Source organism: Eurosta solidaginis, chromosome 4 (genome assembly GCF_040869045.1).
Source record: "Eurosta solidaginis isolate ZX-2024a chromosome 4, ASM4086904v1, whole genome shotgun sequence".
NCBI lineage: Eukaryota > Metazoa > Arthropoda > Insecta > Diptera > Tephritidae > Eurosta > Eurosta solidaginis.
The window spans coordinates 267,932,355-267,951,582 of NC_090322.1; the positions used below are offsets into that span (position 1 = coordinate 267,932,355).

Consider the following 19,228-nt stretch of genomic DNA (forward strand, 5'->3'; position numbering starts at 1 on the left):
CCGCTACTAAAGCCTGGGAAACCAGCTAACATAGGTGAGTCGTATCGTCCGATATCTCTCCTATCGCCAGTGGCAAAGACGCTTGAAGCCATTTTGCTCCCTTATTTCCAAGCAAATTTGCAGCTAGCCCCTCATCAGCATGGCTTCAGAAAACTCCATAGCACTACCACCGCGCTAAATGCCATTAGCACCCAGATAAATTGCAGTTTAAATCAATACCCCCACCACAGAACAGTACTCGTAGCGCTAGACCTATCAAAAGCTTTTGATACGGTGACTCGTTACTGCAGGACCTGGAAGGGTCTACCCTTCCCCCATGTCTTAAAAGGTGGACCGCAAATTATCTGGGTGGTCGGCAGGCATCGGTGCAATTTAGAAACGAAACATCAAAACCAAGGAGAATTAAACAGGGGGTGCCACAGGGTGGTGTCCTATCCCCACTTTTGTTTAATTTATACATATCTAAGCTACCTTCACCACCGGAAGGAGTCACAATCGTTTCCTACGCCGATGACTGCACAATAATGGCCACAGGCCCAGGCCCAAAGATCGATGCGCTATGCAATAAAATAAACGGCTACCTCCCTGATCTCTCCAGTTTTTTCGCCTCGCGAAACCTGGCATTATCACCGACTAAATCTTCCGCGACCTTATTTACAACATGGACGCCCCAAATGTCGACCATTTTGAACATCCACGTCGATGCCACTACGCTACCGACTGTCCGACACCCCAAAATCTTGGGTGTGACGTTTGATCAGGATCTACATTTTGGTGAGCACGCAGCCGCAATTGTTCCGAGAATTCAGAGCCGTAACAAAATCCTCAAATCCCTCGCTGGCAGTACTTGGGGAAAAGATAAAGAAACGCTCATGACTACATACAAAGCAATTAGCCAGCCGATTCGTGCTACGCGTCACCCATATGGTCGCCAAGCCTAAAAATCACCCACTGGAAGAAACTACAGGCCTGCCAAAATACTGCTCTCAGAATCGCCACGGGCTGCCTTCTTATGTCCCCAGAACACCATCTGCATAATGAGGTGAGAATACTCCCCATCAGGGAGAGAAATGAGATGCTGACCAAACAGTTCCTGTTGAATACCCAGAAACCTGGGCATCCCAACAGACATCTGATTGATGAACCAGCACCGCCTAGGGGCTTAAGGAGTCATCTCCGTAAGCATTTTGAGGAAATACGGCACCTGAGAACCCAGCCGTATGAAGTGAAAAAACACAAGCAGGTCCTTGGTGAACTCCATAAACAGGCGTCGGACCTTTATGCCGGGAATTGCCCGGTCAATCCAGTACGAAAATTATCCAAAACTTGCGGAAGAGGAACGCATACTCCCCAGGGAAACGCGTGTCACTCTTGCTCAACTTCGTTCTGGATACTGTAACAGGTTAAACTCTTACCTATCCAGAATCAACCCCGACATACAAAATGTATGCCCCGCTTGCAATGTGTCCCCACATGACACCAACCATCTCTTCAATTGTAATGTGGAACCAACGCCTCTAACACCCCTTTCCTTATGGTCCACCCCTGTTGAAACGGCAAGTTTCCTTGGACTCCCGTTAGAGGATATTGATGACAATTTGTGATCGGTCGCGGCTATTAGGTGGGGCGAGCATTGCTACAAGAACAACAACATGGGGCGAGGCACTGCTCACAAAGAAGAAGTAAAATGTCCCCCAGCGGGTTAGGAGACTTAGAATATACCCGCGGCAGGTTTCAAGGGGTTTTGTAGCGCAACCCTTTCCTCATGGATCTAGGGGCCGGGAGGGCGGTATGGCCTAGAAAGTTTCAGGTGGTCATACTAGTATTTAATGGTGCCTGTTAGCGGGACGTACCGGATCTGCATCCGGCAAAGGACCATCAACATCGATAACACTCCCTAAACCCTTCGGGGAGTGTCCTTATCGCTACAACAACAACAAGGAAAATGACATCAGCATTTTCATCCACAATGCCATAGAACCGACAGAGGCGAACCTTCGGAGTAATAGTGTTTAAGTGCATGAATTTGGTGGATACTAAATAATCTAGTTTGACTCCCAACTCTATTATTTGGACGTGTTAATGACAAAATGTACGCAAACTAAAAATGTATCAATAGTACAGTCTGTACCTGCATAGCAAGGGCCCTTCGAATCATTTTGGGCCAAAAACTTTGGTGCGGCTAGGGTTGGCAGTGGAACTTGCTGTAGCTCTTCAAAATCCAAGCGACTGTAAAACAATTTAAAAAAATTATAGTTATTGCAAAATTTAAATGCCACAACTCACTTACGGCATATGGAGTGACGATTGTCGATCCAGGCTACGCACTTTTATACGACGTTGCGATTCACCAAAGGATGATTTACGTGGACGCATCACCGAAGAACCAAGCGAAAGAAATTCAATGCGATCGATGATATCATAAACATCTGTGGCTGATTCTGAAACCATCGGTCGACAATACTTACGCAGTGAACGTAACTGAGCATAACCTTTTATATCAGCAGGACTGAGTGCAGTATGCAAATATGAAGCACCAACTAAAGAAGTGCCACGTAATAGAAGACTTCTTTGTGGCGGTACATCTACAACTAAATTCGACATACTTGGTATAGGACTCAAGGGGAATTGTTGAAAATCACTGAAAAATAATAATAAATATTTCATAAATACTATGAATCTAAATGGCTAACAACAATAGTCCTTTACCCCATAGGCGGCATTCGCACCGTCACCGACTCACAGCTACTCACACCCGATGTATTTGAATCGGTGTATGAATTATAGCGTACACGATGTGCTGGATGATGTATGCTCATCGCTCCAATCGCAGTCCCACTTATTAAATTAATTACATCTGTGGTTTTAGATTCGGAGAGCGAACGTTGGTGCTTGCCATGTCGCATGTAGGTGCCTTCTGGTAAGGTTTTCGATTTTGTTGCAACCACTTGCTGTTGTTGCAGTTGTTGGTGCTGCGGCGGTTTCGTTGCACAAACATCATCACCCGTTTTACTACTTTCTGTGGTAGTATTGGCATCTTGTGCATCGGAGCTAGCACTAGCAGCACCACCACCACCTTCACGTCCTCCTCCTCCACCAGTTGTGCTACTACTACTCAATAATAAATTCCAATAGCTACCCGTATAGGAACCATCAATTTGGTCATCTATGCCTGTATAATTATACGGTGGCATATCTTCGTATGGATGGCGCACTGGTGTAAAATTATGTGACATCCAATCTTCAGGCTGATGTACTGGCCAAATCGTGTTGCGGTCATGACGCACACACAACCAATCTGTGGATGAAAATACAATAGAGTTGAATGTTGGAATAAGAGGTTACAGTTTTTTAATGAATTGAATTCATACTTAGTTTGTAGAGAATATTTGCACCATCATTTGTGCCGCCAATTATACCCAGTACACTGAAGCAGACAGCACGTATCGAGTAAACCACACATTTTGTTGCTAATATTATCAATTTTTCGTAGATTCTGAAAAGAAATGTTGGGGCGAGTATTTATTTATACATGGAAAATTTCTTGATCTCTTTAAATAATGCACAATAAAACGTAGCGTTTCAGTCATGAAGGGAATAAATTTCCCTTTATGAGCACAAATTTTGAACTAGTATGCCCCTTTATCCACGAGGCGATAATAATCCCTAGTATTAGCAGAATTTTGCTTAACGGCCAATCTGAAAAACAATATCGCTTTGCTACTTGCCACTTCTAGATCTGATAGCTGTGTCACTCTTGATAGCTGGATTCATAGCTTGTCGAGCGACGGACACGAGCAACGCGTATTTCTTACAACTGCTCCGACGGAACAGGCCCGATTTCAGGGCAGCGCGTGGTTTTTGTTGTTGTTGTTGTTGTTGTAGCGATAAGGACTCTTCCCTAAGGCCTTGGGGAGAGTTATCGAGTTGATTGCCCTTCGCCGGATGTAGATCCGGTACGTTCCGGTACCAAGTCCGACCATCTCGGGAACATGGGACCTTCTAGGCCATACCGCCCTCCCACCCCCTGCATCCATGAGGAGTTCGGGGTCGCCAGAGCCTCGGCTGTTAATGAAGCAGGATTTGCCACGGATAGGTGAGGTTGACAATTGGGTTTGGGGAAGCTATATATTGCGCTAGCAACCTGAGAGGGATGCGCTACACAACCCCTTTAATCTATTTGGTATTTTAGTCGTCTCTTAAGACAGGCATACCTACCGCGGGTATATTCTAACCCCCTAACCCGCTGGTGGGGGGGGGGGGGCAACGTCTGGTCATAATACTCCTCAAACGGGCCAAACCCCTGAAAAAGTAATTTTTGGCAATGACCTTCGACTGCCAGCTGATTTGAAGTTTGGGATAGATGCCGATGCGGAGAGAAATGTCAAGAAATCCACTAGTGTCTTGGAAGAAGAGCTGAGAGAGATACACGATCTTGTAAGACAGCGAGCAAAGATTATGAGTGACAATATGAAAGCCCGATACGATAAAGCAATTAATTCGGAAGGTTTTCAGGAAGAAGATTTGGTGCTGTTATACAACCCACAACAAAAAAAAAGTTTGTCCCCGAACTTGCAGTGTAATTGGGAAGGCCCCTACAAAGTTATAAAACGGATCAACGATGTAGTGTACCGCATACAAATCATTGGCAAACCACGAACCAAAATGAAAGTGGTTCATTTGGAAAGGCTGGCAGCGTTTAGATCGAGAGATTTGTCTGATGGGGACGATCAGACTTAGGCGGAGGGCAGTGTTACGAATATTAGCAACACTAACGGGTACTGCCATCTCTAAGCCGATGCTAAGCAGTGACTGTATGCACATCCATAAATCAATCACGTATCTACATAAACGAATAAATCATAATGTCTACACATATGTACGTACACGCAGCGGAGAGGAGATGCACAAACATATGCAGATATCTTAGCTGAGATGCTCTCAAAAGTATGCATTTGTAATTGTGGAGTAAGTAAATTCTGGAAGCGCCTAGAAGATGCCACGAGGAAATCACAGAGTATAAAAGCACCAACAATAGAGGCTCGAGAGGCAGTTTTGATTAAGACGCTATCTGGCGAGCAAAAGCAGTATTATTTATTGTGAAGTACTTTAATAAAGGCCATTTTTCTATTATTCAATATTGGAGTTATTTATTCAACAGTTTAGTGATTCGAACCTTAGTAGGAGATTTGAAATAAGCGGAATTGCATGTAAACAGAAAAGTTCCAGCTTAGTTTCTGGGACCACGTCGGGATCATTCCAGTATTGTTTCGGGATCGTTGCTCTTTTGAAATTGTTTTGGGAACCATTTCGGTACATACTTAATTGACGCTTAACAAATTATACGGTTATGACCGTGCGAAAAGTCGCGCCAGTCGCTTTCTTGCTTGACTAACTGGCGTCAGTTGGTAACACCAAGAGACTGTTTCAGAATAGTCCGGTACTGTTTCTGGATCACTTCCGGGCCTTTTGGGGATTAATTGGGAAATAATTTCGAGACTCCTTCGGGATCGTTACAGGACCATTTGTCGACGTTTCAAGTCGCTGAGGCTGGATATATATAATTATGAAGGGCATTTTAGGAGTGAAAGATCTCTGCCTAGATAATGACACGTTGTCGAGGGAATTTTATCCTGAAGAATGGTTGCAAATCGAAACAACAGTCTCCGTTCTTGCACCTGTGAATATCCTGACGGTTAAGCTGCAAAAGAGTCAGCTCTTAGGAATTTTCCACAACGATTTTTGAAAAGGCTAGTCCCCAATTTGAAGTATGTTTTTTGCTATTTTTTAATAGACGTCTACAGTTACACAGTCAGCAACAGCAGAAAACGCCGAGTCAATTTACATTAATGAAGAATCTAAGCAAAGAAGTTCCTCAAAACTACAAATCGGCGTTCTATGCATGGAGCTTTCTGAATATCCCTCACATGAAGAGCATCTTTGTACAACAGATTACATGCGGAAAGCTTTCACAGAGATCGACACATGCAAGGAGAAGCGAATGGATGTTGACGCACTTAAACTAATTCTCAGTAATTTACGCTACCACTTTTACGATGGGAACCTAACAGCTATTTTAATGGTGAAGTTGAACTCAGAATAAATATATTGAAATAACTATCTTTTTAAATTAGTTTATACCGTAGAACCGTTTTCGTTTTTAATTTTTCAAAAAACAGAAATAAAAAATATCCTCAAACAAAAAAAATGTCAGACTTTTCAGATATTTTCAATCGAATGATTGTTACCCTGCAAAAATTGTTGGATTACGTGTTCCATTTTCTTCATGTTGGAGTACTCTAACAATACTCCTTTGCAATGCGTTTGCGGACCACCATCAGCCGATCACTGCTCGTTTTTTAACGACCGTGATCACGACACGATGACGATCGAACAGAGTTTCCAAAAGTAAAATATTGCATACAAATAACTGATAATAAAATTTTACTATGGGTACTCTGATAAAATGCAACCGCGCACTGGTTTTATGTATACATACTATAGTATAGAGAAATATTAGTTTCTTTATTCACGTAAATGCTAAATAACATAAGAATATTCGTAGTATAAAATATAAAAGTTGTATTGCCCCTCTTCATTTACTTTCATTTTAAATTAAATTCACTCCGATAATTCTTTCCGACACAATTCCTCTTTAGTACTTTGGCATATGATCCTCTGTGGGTGCTCCATGGAGTACTACAGTGAAAGTTCTTTGGAAAGTACTCTCACGTATGTACTCTATGGAATACTCACAAACAAAGCGAGAGTGGGATCACCTACTTTTCTCCTAGAACATCGCAATGTTAATTGGAGCACATTTTTTGTATGAATACAGATTAGTTTTGGAACACTCCTATACTCCCAAAGGAGTATTCCTTACACTCTTTATAGAGTACTCGCGTTTTTTGAAGGGTAGTAATAGGCACCGAAATTATCTCAATAAAGCCAAAACAATTCTGCAATCTGGAAAATAATCCCGAAGTGATCCAGTCGCATATCGATCTCGAAGGTAAGGTAGGTACATAATTTTATAAGACAAGTCTATATGCTTGATTATAAAATAAACAAATTTATAGACTCACCTTGATCCTGATTCAACAAAATATTCAATTCCATTCGAGTGCGTGGATGCATGTCCCACAGCCCAAATCGCTGACTTCAATTCCAAACATTCAACATAATCTGAACACTTTCCTCGATTAATCACCTCAACCAATTGTGGTAAATCACCATACTTTCTCAGCGCCGTTGTACCTTGTGTTGTTTGCACCATTTGACCATATAAATGTGGTGGAATATTTGGTGGAATTATATTTGGTCGAGTATTGCAATTACGGCGACTATAATATCCATCTTCATTGCGTATATGTAATGTTAAACTGGAATGTGTATTAGCCTCGACAAGCAGGACATAACTAATTGATATTAACAAGAAGACACAAATGTTCAATCATAATCTACATATGTATTCAATAATCGAATATTCTCCCTGTTCTGCAAACACCTTTATCAATAAAATTTTTTATGAAAACAATTTTCATTCGAATAGCAAAAAGCTTAATCTAACTTTTAAACTTAATTAAACTGAGTGTATTTGACTACTCAATAGGATTTTTTAGCACCCATTCGCGTAATTTTAAGTATTATAAAAAACTTTACAGAAGGACAAACGAATCAATTTTTATTTTCGATACTGCTAGTATTGAAATATGTAAGTTTATGTGTTTATGTCATTATCGAAATCATGACACCTCAACGTTAGGGATTCAAGGCGTTAATAAGCTCAATACAAAGCTTTATAGCTTCAAAGCTTCCGCAACCCAATTGTCGACCTCACCTACACGTGGGGAATCCTGTTACAACTATGAATATAACATACACATGTTTAGCAGGCGAGGCTCTGGCGCCCCCCAAGTTCCTAATGCCACTAGGGGGTTGGGGCGGGATGGCCTAGAAGGTTTAATGTGGTCATATCAATCGTTCCCGAGATGGTCGGGCTAGTACCTTAATGGTGCTGTGTTACCGGAGCGTGCCGGATCTGTATACGGTAAAGGAGCATCACATCGATAACACTGGATCACAAATTCCATTTTTTTTTTGCACCAGAGACGTCATTATGAAATTCCTATGTAAAATCACCCCCTGATTTCGAAAATCGAGGTTATTTTTAATTCTATGGTAACGTTTTTGAGATATTTACGAATAACGGTTTTTTCCAAAAAAAACAAAACTTGGGTCCACTTAATCATATATATCTCAAGAACGAATTAAGCAATTCCAAAACGGTATGAAGCTTTTAAAAGGTAATAAAATTTGTTATAAACTGTGCATACAACACTTTTTGCTAGGCCCTGCAGATTCAAAGATAACGAACAATCATTACGGATTTTTTTTTGTAAAATTATAAAAAAATTTGCACTTTGCAAGGAAAGATCTCGAAACCTTTTTATTTTTTGCGGATTTGTTTGTTTTCTCTCTAAGCACTGTTTTATTACAAAAAAAATAAGCTTTCATTCAACAAAATCGATGGACTAATACAAAAGTTATAAGCATTCAAGTAAATATATCCACTTAATACTTAAGTACCCTACTGGTACATATGTGTTAATATTTGCTAACTAACTGATATACGAATTGAATGGATAAATGGATTAAATGGATATATTTACTTGAATGCTTATAACTTTTGTATTAGTCCATCGATTTAGTTGAATGATGGTGCTGTGTTACCGGAGCGTGCCGGATCTGTATACGGTAAAGGAGCATCACATCGATAACACTGGATCACAAATTCCATTTTTTTTTTGCACCAGAGACGTCATTATGAAATTCCTATGTAAAATCACCCCCTGATTTCGAAAATCGAGGTTATTTTTAATTCTATGGTAAGTTTTTGAGATATTTATTTCATTCAACAAAATCGATGGACTAATACAAAAGTTATAAGCATTCAAGTAAATATATCCACTTAATACTTAAGTACCCTACTGGTACATATGTGTTAATATTTGCTAACTAACTGATATACGAATTGAATGGATAAATGGATTAAATGGATATATTTACTTGAATGCTTATAACTTTTGTATTAGTCCATCGATTTAGTTGAATGATGGTGCTGTGTTACCGGAGCGTGCCGGATCTGTATACGGTAAAGGAGCATCACATCGATAACACTGGATCACAAATTCCATTTTTTTTTTGCACCAGAGACGTCATTATGAAATTCCTATGTAAAATCACCCCCTGATTTCGAAAATCGAGGTTATTTTTAATTCTATGGTAAGTTTTTGAGATATTTACGAATAACGGTTTTTTCCAAAAAAAACAAAACTTGGGTCCACTTAATCATATATATCTCAAGAACGAATTAAGCAATTCCAAAACGGTATGAAGCTTTTAAAAGGTAAAAAATTTGTTATAAACTGTGCATACAACACTTTTTGCTAGGCCCTGCAGATTCAAAGATAACGAACAATCATTACGGATTTTTTTTTTGTAAAATTATAAAAAAATTTGCACTTTGCAAGGAAAGATCTCGAAACCTTTTTATTTTTTGCGGATTTGTTTGTTTTCTCTCTAAGCACTGTTTTATTACAAAAAAAATAAGCTTTCATTCAACAAAATCGATGGACTAATACAAAAGTTATAAGCATTCAAGTAAATATATCCACATAATACTTAAGTACCCTACTGGTACATATGTGTTAATATTTGCTAACTAACTGATATACGAATTGAATGGATAAATGGATTAAATGGATATATTTACTTGAATGCTTATAACTTTTGTATTAGTCCATCGATTTAGTTGAATGAAAGCTTATTTTTTTGTAATAAAACAGAGCTTAGAGAGAAAACAAAAAAATCTGCAAAAGGTAACTAACTGATATACGAATACTAACACATATGTACCAGTAGGGTACTTAAGTATTAAATGGATATATTTACTTGAATGCTTATAACTTTTGTATTAGTCCATCGATTTAGTTGAATGAAAGCTTATTTTTTTGTAATAAAACAGAGCTTAGAGAGAAAACCAAAAAATCTGCAAAAGCTAACTAACTGATATACGAATACTAACACATATGTACCAGTAGGGTACTTAAGTATTAAATGGGAATATTTACATGAATGCTTATAACTTTTGTATTAGTCCATCGATTTTGTTGAATGAAAGCTTATTTTTTTTTTTTTTTTTGTAATAAAACAGAGCTTAGAGATAAAAAAGCTAATCTGCAAAAAAATAAAAAGTTTTCGAGATCCTTCCTCGAAAAATACAAATTTTTTTATATTTTTACAAAACAAATGGAAAAAATCCGTAATTATTGTTCGTTATCTTTGAATCTGCAGGGCCTAACAAAAAGTGTTGTATGCACAGTTTATAGCAAATTATTACCTTTTAAAAGCTTCAAACCGTTTTTGAATTGCTCAATTCGTTCTTGAGATATATACGATTAAGTGGACTTAATTTTTTTTTTTTTTTTTTTTGAAAAAACCATTATTTGTATATATCTCAAAAACGTTACCATAGAATAAAAAATAACCTTGATTTTCGAAATCAGGGGTGATTTTACATAGGAATTTCTTAATGGCGTCTCTGGTTCATTTTGGCTGTAAACCAGTCTAACACTCCCCAAACCCTTCGGGGAGTGTCTTTATCATTACAACAACAATATTCCCGATTAATGCTATAATACCTATGCATAAGCAAGTTGATATAATATGCTTTTGCAAACAAAAAATGTCATTGCTGATAAATAAAAACTTTAAAATCGAGAAATAATATCATTCGAGCTAAGTTTTAAAGCTGGTATTATGACCATATATGTATGTATGAAAGTAGAGTCAGAGATTATTTTACTACCTAAAACTCATCTTAGTAAAGTTTGCTGATGGAGAGTATTGAATATAAGCCAGCTAAATGTTTATTTTGTATTCACGCGCTTACCGTTTGTTATAGGCATTTTTCCAAAACTCAATCTCTTCTTGTATACGCGCTTTTAAGTGGTTCAAACCACGCGATAGAGAATAATAACGCACCATTATTAAACTACCTCCATCGCCGAGCGACTTCAGATTTGGCCATAAGCTAACAATCTCTTCAAGATAATACTTAATAAATGAAAAAGAAATCAGAGCATTAATAATAATTTAAAAAATGCACTTATTAAATTAAATTAAAATTAGAACTTGTTTTTTTTTTTTTGGTTACCTTTTCGTGACAAGCCTCTTCAAGCACATCAAGCGCTGCTAGTACAACACTACGATCTGGGTCTTTAGTTTGTTGTATTATCAATGGTATACCCCAAACTTCAAAGTCTTTTAATCGTGCACGTAATAATACAGTCAAAAATTGCGTAGCATATAACCGACCACCACGAATTTTTGATGATTGCAAAGCTTTTTCCAAAACTTTACGTGTTATCGACTCTAAAGGATAATCTAGTCCCGAAACGGTTAACTTCACATAGCAAACATGTTCCGTGTTACGCACTAAATTTACTAAGCTGAAAATAAATAAAAATTATTTTTTATTTCATTTCATTAAAACATTCAACCGACTTACTGCTCAAAAACAGCAGTGTCTGTTAAAATTCGTATGCCCTTTTGGGCGCGACACATGCGGCCAATGAATAAAAAATACTGCTGGCACATTGTTTTATCCATGTGCTGTGGACTGAAGAGGCAATCATGTACCCGACCAGAAGAGCTCACCGCTTGTAGTTGTTTGCTTACGTCCGAAAAGAAATCAGTGAGTATTCGTATGCTTTCCATCTATAAAAAAAATTGAGATTGAAAATGGGTAGAATAGTAATGGTAATTTAAAAGGTATTTTTTCTTATATGTAGATGCGTTGAACGCAAACTTATGTATGAGTAGATTGCACGTATATTTATGAAGAACGACAGATCCAGCGACACTAGCGCCATCTGACATACAAAAGTTGGCAATCTTCAACTTTACTACAAGTTAAGGCCGCGGCCCAACGAAATTTTTCATTTAGATGCGTTTAACACAAGCTTATGCATTCCAGTAACATCGCCACAATTAACCAATTCGTTTTAAATATGAAGGAACTTCAGACTTAGCAGGGCTTACCAACTAGACACTGCCTTCTGATGTCCCATGCTTATAAGTGGAAGTGCGATCTTGCAGGAAAAAAACAATTTAGCATGTTCTGTGTTCGTGTCCTGCGCTCCACATGTCAAGGCTCCAGATGTGGCAGAGTTGTCAGATGTCTAGGCAGTAAATAAGCTAGGCCCTAGCAAACTTCTAGTATTTGATAAGAAGACGGAGTTATTCTATAACATAAGGCCTGGTACCTAATTGGGGATTTTCCATTTGGTCGTCAACTTATTCTGGTAACACCATGAACATATTCAATCTATATGAGATCTTTATTGACCGGTCAGTTCTATCTAACATAACCCAACATATATTCTTCTGCTTCCATTCAAAAAGTAAATTCAGCTGATGTGTAATAGCATGTTTACACTCCATTCAAATATGTCTTACGCCCAATTAAGTATAAAAACCCATTTTATCTACGCTGAGAGTTTAACCATTTAAAAGCAGAAGACTGACCATCCCAGACAATACGAATCTGTGAATATTCTAATTTGCTTATTTCATGTGGCGAAATATAAAAGTGTTTTTTGCGGGAATCCGTGAGTTGGGCTTTACAGTATTAAAATCTACCTCGAAAAGTGTATTTTCTAATTAACGTACCATCGGGCTAGCCAAGAGCCAATCAATAAAGTCCAACCCAGCAATGACGAAAGGCGGCATTGGTCTGCGAGGATCTAAGTCTTGATGAGAAAAACGATTTTTGCTTGGCTTATAGTAGTCTAATAACGCTTTGAGAAAATTATTATTAACTGTATCATCTACTCTCCGCATTAGATTCGACTGCAATAAACAAATTTAATTTATATGTATTACTTAACTATAATATACATTTGTAGATTGAATTGAAACTTACGCGCAATATAGTAATAACAACTTCCCAATCCCAGCCACTTCCATCGGCCGTTGTCAACACATTTGAATCACGTATTAACTTTGTTACGCGTTGCTTCTCGAAAAAAGGCAAAAGTTTACGTTTTAAACGAAAACTTGAACGGCGTGATGAAGATTGTGTATTAGATTCATCACTAGACGAAACCGAATCTAAGCGCTGGCGATCGACCGTAACAAGACCGCTACTAGTAGCAGTAATACCGCCCATAGTACCCACATTTGTTAGTTGTCCAGCAATTGCCGGAGATTGTAGGATGTTATTGCCATTGAATAAGCGTACATTATCCAGAGCGTTGATTTCACGTCGAAATAGGCGTGTCTGTATTAAGTCTAAGTAAAAACATCAAAATTAGAAAATACGAAAAATAAAAGAGTTTATATTTTCCACTTACTTCCACCTTGTATAATACCATCCAAAAATAAACTACATGAAACAGGACGATTGCGTAACATTTTTTGGTAATTTTGTAAAGCTGATATTGCGGCAGTGGCATTTAGATTACCCTGAGTAGCATGAGAAATTAGTGTTGGCAGGGCCGGGCTGGTACTACAAACATCAGCAGGCAAGTGTGTGTGCATTAAATGCATAATTTTACCTTTTTAGAATAAATAGTTAGATGTATAGATGTGTTATTTATTATATGTATGGGTACAATTGTTTACTGATAACTATAAAGTCATACAAGGCAAGGCAGAAGCAAAATAACTAGACGGTGTTACTTCAACTTGTGACGGTGTTTATTTCAGACCTGTTAAATAATGATTACTAATGGTAATGATTAGCCGTTCTATTGATTATTTTCTTTAAAAGCCATTTAATGATTACTTGCCATTATTTTCTATTTTTAATGATTACTTTTCAATTGATTAAAAAAATAATCAAAAAAATCATGATTTTTTACGATTATTGAAAAAAATCAAAAATAATCTAAAGTAATGAAAAATTAATAAAATAATCAAAAGTCAAAAAAAATCAAAAATAATAGAAAAAATCAAAAATGATTATTTTTTATTTTTTTCAATAATCGGAAAAAATTATGATTTTTTTTCTAATGGTAATCAATTAGTAAATGTTTTTTTCCGAAAACAATTGAAATAATCATTGGCCATTAAAATAGGCATCTAATTGATTGCTAATGCTAATTCAAATTTAACAGGTCTGGTTTATTTCAACTTATGAACTTCTTTGGTCTGTCTTTCAAATAATATCAAAATAGTATATTTGTGATATGCGTAACGTATTTTTTCCTGTGTAAACCTTGAGGGAAGAGTAATTTACATTAGTCGACAAAACAAAAAGCATTATTAAAAAGTGAGCATGGCATACACGGTGATGCCAGATACTCTGTGAAATTACCCACAATATTAAAAAAAAATTCTAATTTCCAACATCTTAAATATAAAAAAATTTTATGAATTTCCCACAGAGTTTAAAGGAAAGGGCAGCGCACTGCCCTCAAGTGGTTTAATGAAACCAGGCTAATCTTGTTCATTTTGTTTTTTTACGTAATTGATGGACAGCGATTTGTCAAGCGTCGAGAGTTAAAACTACTCAGCTATAGAAGCAATATTAAGAGCTGAGTATAATACTTAAATTAATATAATAGAAACATACATATACTACATTAATTATTAAAATGGGTGAGAACAGCCTTGTTTATATAAAAAAAAGGGATGAGTACTTAGCAAGAGAACGTGAGCTACGTTAATAAAATATCCAAAATAAGTTATTCCATAATAAAAATACCTTTTCCTGCTTGCTGTTTTACTCTTGCTCTCACTCTCACTGTTTTCTTTTTCTTTTTTTTTTCTCCCCCTTTCCCCAGCACTCTGCATCGTTTTGCTTCGCCTTCTTTCGTACTCCTATCAACTTCGTTTTTTTCCTTCTTCAATAGGGAGGCTCCCCTTTTTTCGGTCTCTTCAACTGCCACTTTTACTTTTCCTCCCCCTTTTTAATATGTTTTGTCTTCTTTTTCCTTCTTTCCCTTTCCTCCCTTCTCGCTCCCAGGCTTCATACAACCGCTTCTACCCTTTCCCTTCTTCCTGTTCCACTTCTCTTTTCTTTGCCCTTTATCTCCCTCTTTTCTCCTACACTCCGAGTGTATTTCTGCCTCGAGAAGCTTTGAAGTGAACATTCATCAGCCTTGCAGCTGCCGTCCTCGACACCGACATACCCAATGTATTTCTCGCTTGCAGCGTGTCCCCACATGACACCAACCATCGTTTCAATAGCAATGTGGAACTAACACCTATTACACCCATATCTCTATAGTCCAACCCTGTTGAAACTGCAAGTTTCCTCGGACTTCTGTTATAGGATATTGATCACAATTTCTGAGGGATCGGTTTATATTGGAAGCGGGCGAAGCACTGCAACAACAGCGACAATGCAAATTGGAAGAGAAACTCGGCTTAAATCTCATCGGAGGTAATTCAAGTAATGTATTTATTTTTTGTTTATGCCAAGTTTTGGAAATATACTTGAAATATTATCAAAAACACTTTTTTCTGCAGCCGGGGTGACCCCACCCACGTAAGCAAAATTGCATACCACCGTATCTTTAAGATACTCAACACTGTTCAAATACTAAACTTATATTTAAAAGAGTTCCCCTGTTCAGTCTGCCTCATTTTTACCCCTACTAACGTGTCTATCTTTTTTTCTCCCGCCTTTTGTTTTGATTTGTCGACTTTGATCTTTTCGCTTTTTAAACCATATTTATACATACCAATCAGCACGGTTGCGCTCACCGACAGATCTGTATCGCTCGAAACGATTACCTCTATAAGCGCATTCAGGAGTCCAGTCTCTAGAAAACAGTATAATAGTAACGCTAAATGTTGCTCACAAACGTTGGGGACACGTGCCGCCAAACTTGGCAGAATGGAACGCCCTTCCGTGGCAACAAAGCCATTATTGAGCAACCAAGCATCCTGAAATGATAGTTTGTATTATTCTCTAAATTTGTTCACACAGGCACAACTGTATAAGTTCATAGTATTCTGTAAACCCAATAAGAAATAAGATGAGGGGGGGGGGGGGGGGGGGGTTTGAAGGGATAGGAAGAGGAGGGGAAGAGGATAATCGTGATAGTAGAAGTAAGGGTGGTGGTAGATAAAATTTTTAGGAGTAGAGAGAGAGTGAAGGAGATTGAGGAAGAAGAGAGAGAAAAAAGGAAGAGGTAAAGAGGGAACTTTAGGAATGTACAAGTTAGGAGTAAGTTTTAGCTGCAATATGGTTTAACGTAAGATGCAGTTTAACGTGAGAAGTATTTTTAAAAGAGAGGTAGCTTTGCTTAAGAGATAGTTTTGGGTAAGGGGTAGTTTTAGGAGAGTTTGCCTACGTGAGATGTAGTTTAAGGTGATTGATAAGGGGAGGGTCAGTTTTAGGTAAGATGAAAGGTAGCTTAAGGACGCATTTCGCTATTACCCCTCAAATGTTCAATATCTTCAGATGGATTTCTTATGGTATATGTAATATGTACCTGAAAATTGGAAGGGTCAACCGTCTGTAGCGCTTTCATATAATCCACTGTACTAGCTGGTTGTTCGAACTCTGCCGAGTCAGCTGTTTGTAGAGCTTTCATAGCCTCTTTTGTACTGGGTGGTTGCTGCACACTTAAGAGCTCATACAGCAAATCCAATATTGCTTTCTAAAATTGCAATAGTTACAAAACACGTTGTTGTACACGCTTAATAAAAAGCAATATAGACACACAATTTTTGTACTTACTCTAACTTCAGTTTGATTCAGATATAATGTATCTACTATTGCTTTTAAGCCCGATGGTTTGCTAGGATTACAGAATTCAATAGTACCAGTCCAGCTACGTAAGACCGAGAGTAGTGCAAGCCGGCAGCTTGTGTAACGTAGCTCACGTGCATCTCTGAGACAAATGAAAGATATACAAATTAAACTATATGTATACATATAAGAATAAAAGAAAAAACACACAACAATCTTACTTGTTTTTGTCCATGATTCCTAATGGATATGTAAAATCACAGTATGGAGCTGCAAGACAATCTAGACGTACACCCGATATATTTCTCGTTTGCGGCCATTCTAACAAAAATAGTAGCGCACCACACAAACTTTCGCCTATACGTGGATTGCGACATTCCAGGATATTGCGCGTGATGGCAGTGACGCCACCGCAAACGATCAGTAATGCAGGATTCAATACAGCAAATTCACATAGTGTGGCCAAACAAGCACGCAACATATTATCACCATGTTGTTGATGTTGTAGCCTCTTGTCACCATCTTCGATGCCACTATCAGCAAGCGAAACTAAACACCGTACAAGCACGGGATTGATATCAGATGGTGATATTGCAAGCATTTTGCGAATCTGTAAGCATTACATAATATTTAATTATATTATTGCTTAAGTGCGACATGAACATACATAAGAGAACATGCTTGTTTGATATATGATTAACAAGTTATAAAATATAAAAAAGTTAAAATGGTACGGTTTTTATTTGCAAACTTGAAATTTTTTCCGTTATTTAAAAATATTTTGTAATCTAAAAAAACATCATATACATACATACATAAAAATATTTATCCATTCCATGATGCAATACCCTCACTGCAATAAAACGGACAACTGAAGTCAGTAGTACATCATCATCATTGATTGACGCTTAAGCGATTTTGGCCGCTTCGTAACAAGTCACGCCAGCTATCCCTGCTTGGCGATAACTGTCGCCAATTGGGAGCACCCGTTTTCCTCGTTCGTCTATTTCTCCCAGGGTCTAGACACCGAAGATCCTGGGTTCACGTCCCGGAAAAAGCAATATCAAAATTTTAGAAACAAGATTTTTTAATAAGAACAAAGTTTTTCTAAGCGGGGTGCCCGTCGACAGTTATTTGGCAAGCACTTTGAGATGCTAACGAGCATCAAGCAATATTTTCTTATAGGCTTTTTTGATACTGTGGTGCATCGTTCTCTGCCCGTTTGCGAGAATTCCCGCAAACATTTTGCAAGTGATATGCGGCAAATAAATTTTCTATTGCTCTTTGTTCGTGTACGAGCTTATTTACAAGTTGTTTGCGATAAAAATAAAATTGCTTTCTTCCTTTGTTCACGTATGAGCTCACTTCTGAGCATTTTGCGAAAGTTTGGTTTTTTGGAAATTATTTTCCGCCATATTTTCAATATTCTTTCTGTAAATTTTATGTACTTGCATTTTCGGATTTTTCTTTTGTTTAAATTTTTTTTTTCACGCACAAATTTTTTTAGTTTTTCCTTTTTTAAGTTATTTGATTACTAGTAATAACAATTGTTATTTTAATTTCAATTATCTACAGCTGAGCAGAGCTCACAGAGTATATTAATTTTTTTCGTATAACGGTACCCCGTAACGGCATAAACTAATCGAGATAGATATGGACTTCTATATATCAAAATGATCTGGGCGAAAAAAGAAATTCATTTAGCCATGTCCGCCCGCCTGTCCGTAAACACCATAACTTGAGTAAACCTTGAGCTATCTTAATGAAATTTGGTATGCAAGTTCCTGGGCACTCATCTCAGATCGCTATTAATGATACGAAATCGGACTATAACGACGCCCCTTTTTTCGATATCGAAAATTTCAAAAAACCGAAAAAGTGCGATAATTCATTACCAAAGACGGATAAAGCGATGAAACTTGGTTATGACGTAGAATAGAAAATTATTAAATTGTGTACAATGGGCGTGGCACCGCCCACTTTTAAAAGAAGGTAATTAAAAAGTGTTTCAAGCTGTAATTTGGCAGTCGTTGAAGATATCCTGATGAAATTTGGCAAGAACGTTACTCCTATTCCTATATGTGTGCTAAAAAAAAATTTGTAAAATCGGATGACGAGCACGCCCACGTTTTAAAAAAAAAATATAAAAGTCAAATATTAACAAAAAATTTAATATCTTTACAGTATATAAGTAAATAATGTCAACATTCAACTCCAGTAATGAAATGATGTAACAAAATACAAAAATAAAAGAAAATTTCAAAATGGGCGTGGCTCCGCCCTTTTTCATTTAATTTGTCTAGAATACTTTTAATGACATAAGTCGGACAAAAATTTACCAATTGAAATTTGGTAAGGACATTCTATGCGGCTGATTTCTGTGAAAATGGGCGAAGTCACTTGATCAAAAATCGATATATCTTGACTAAACTTAGTTCACGTACTTATCTGAACTCA

At 37.5% G+C, this 19,228-nt stretch overlaps 1 protein-coding gene across 18 annotated transcripts in view; it reads right to left on the reverse strand.

Moving 5' to 3' along the window:
• rictor (rapamycin-insensitive companion of Tor) overlaps nt 1-19,228 on the reverse strand; it is a 152,828-nt gene that overhangs the window by 26,515 nt on the left and 107,085 nt on the right. For 17 of the 18 annotated variants that reach the window (XM_067786019.1, XM_067786018.1, XM_067786020.1 and 14 more), the window contains 15 exons: nt 16,993-17,381; nt 16,760-16,943; nt 16,512-16,679; nt 15,756-15,960; nt 13,419-13,622; nt 12,989-13,356; nt 12,736-12,915; nt 11,573-11,781; nt 11,219-11,513; nt 10,955-11,118; nt 7,086-7,418; nt 3,372-3,496; nt 2,710-3,298; nt 2,291-2,641; nt 2,132-2,229 (listed from right to left, as the gene is read on the reverse strand). In XM_067786019.1, the coding sequence (XP_067642120.1) occupies nt 2,132-2,229; nt 2,291-2,641; nt 2,710-3,298; nt 3,372-3,496; nt 7,086-7,418; nt 10,955-11,118; nt 11,219-11,513; nt 11,573-11,781; nt 12,736-12,915; nt 12,989-13,356; nt 13,419-13,622; nt 15,756-15,960; nt 16,512-16,679; nt 16,760-16,943; nt 16,993-17,381 (3,862 nt within the window). The remainder of the gene's footprint in view (nt 1-2,131; nt 2,230-2,290; nt 2,642-2,709; nt 3,299-3,371; nt 3,497-7,085; nt 7,419-10,954; nt 11,119-11,218; nt 11,514-11,572; nt 11,782-12,735; nt 12,916-12,988; nt 13,357-13,418; nt 13,623-15,755; nt 15,961-16,511; nt 16,680-16,759; nt 16,944-16,992; nt 17,382-19,228) is intronic. The other variant, XM_067786021.1, reaches the window with a different exon arrangement.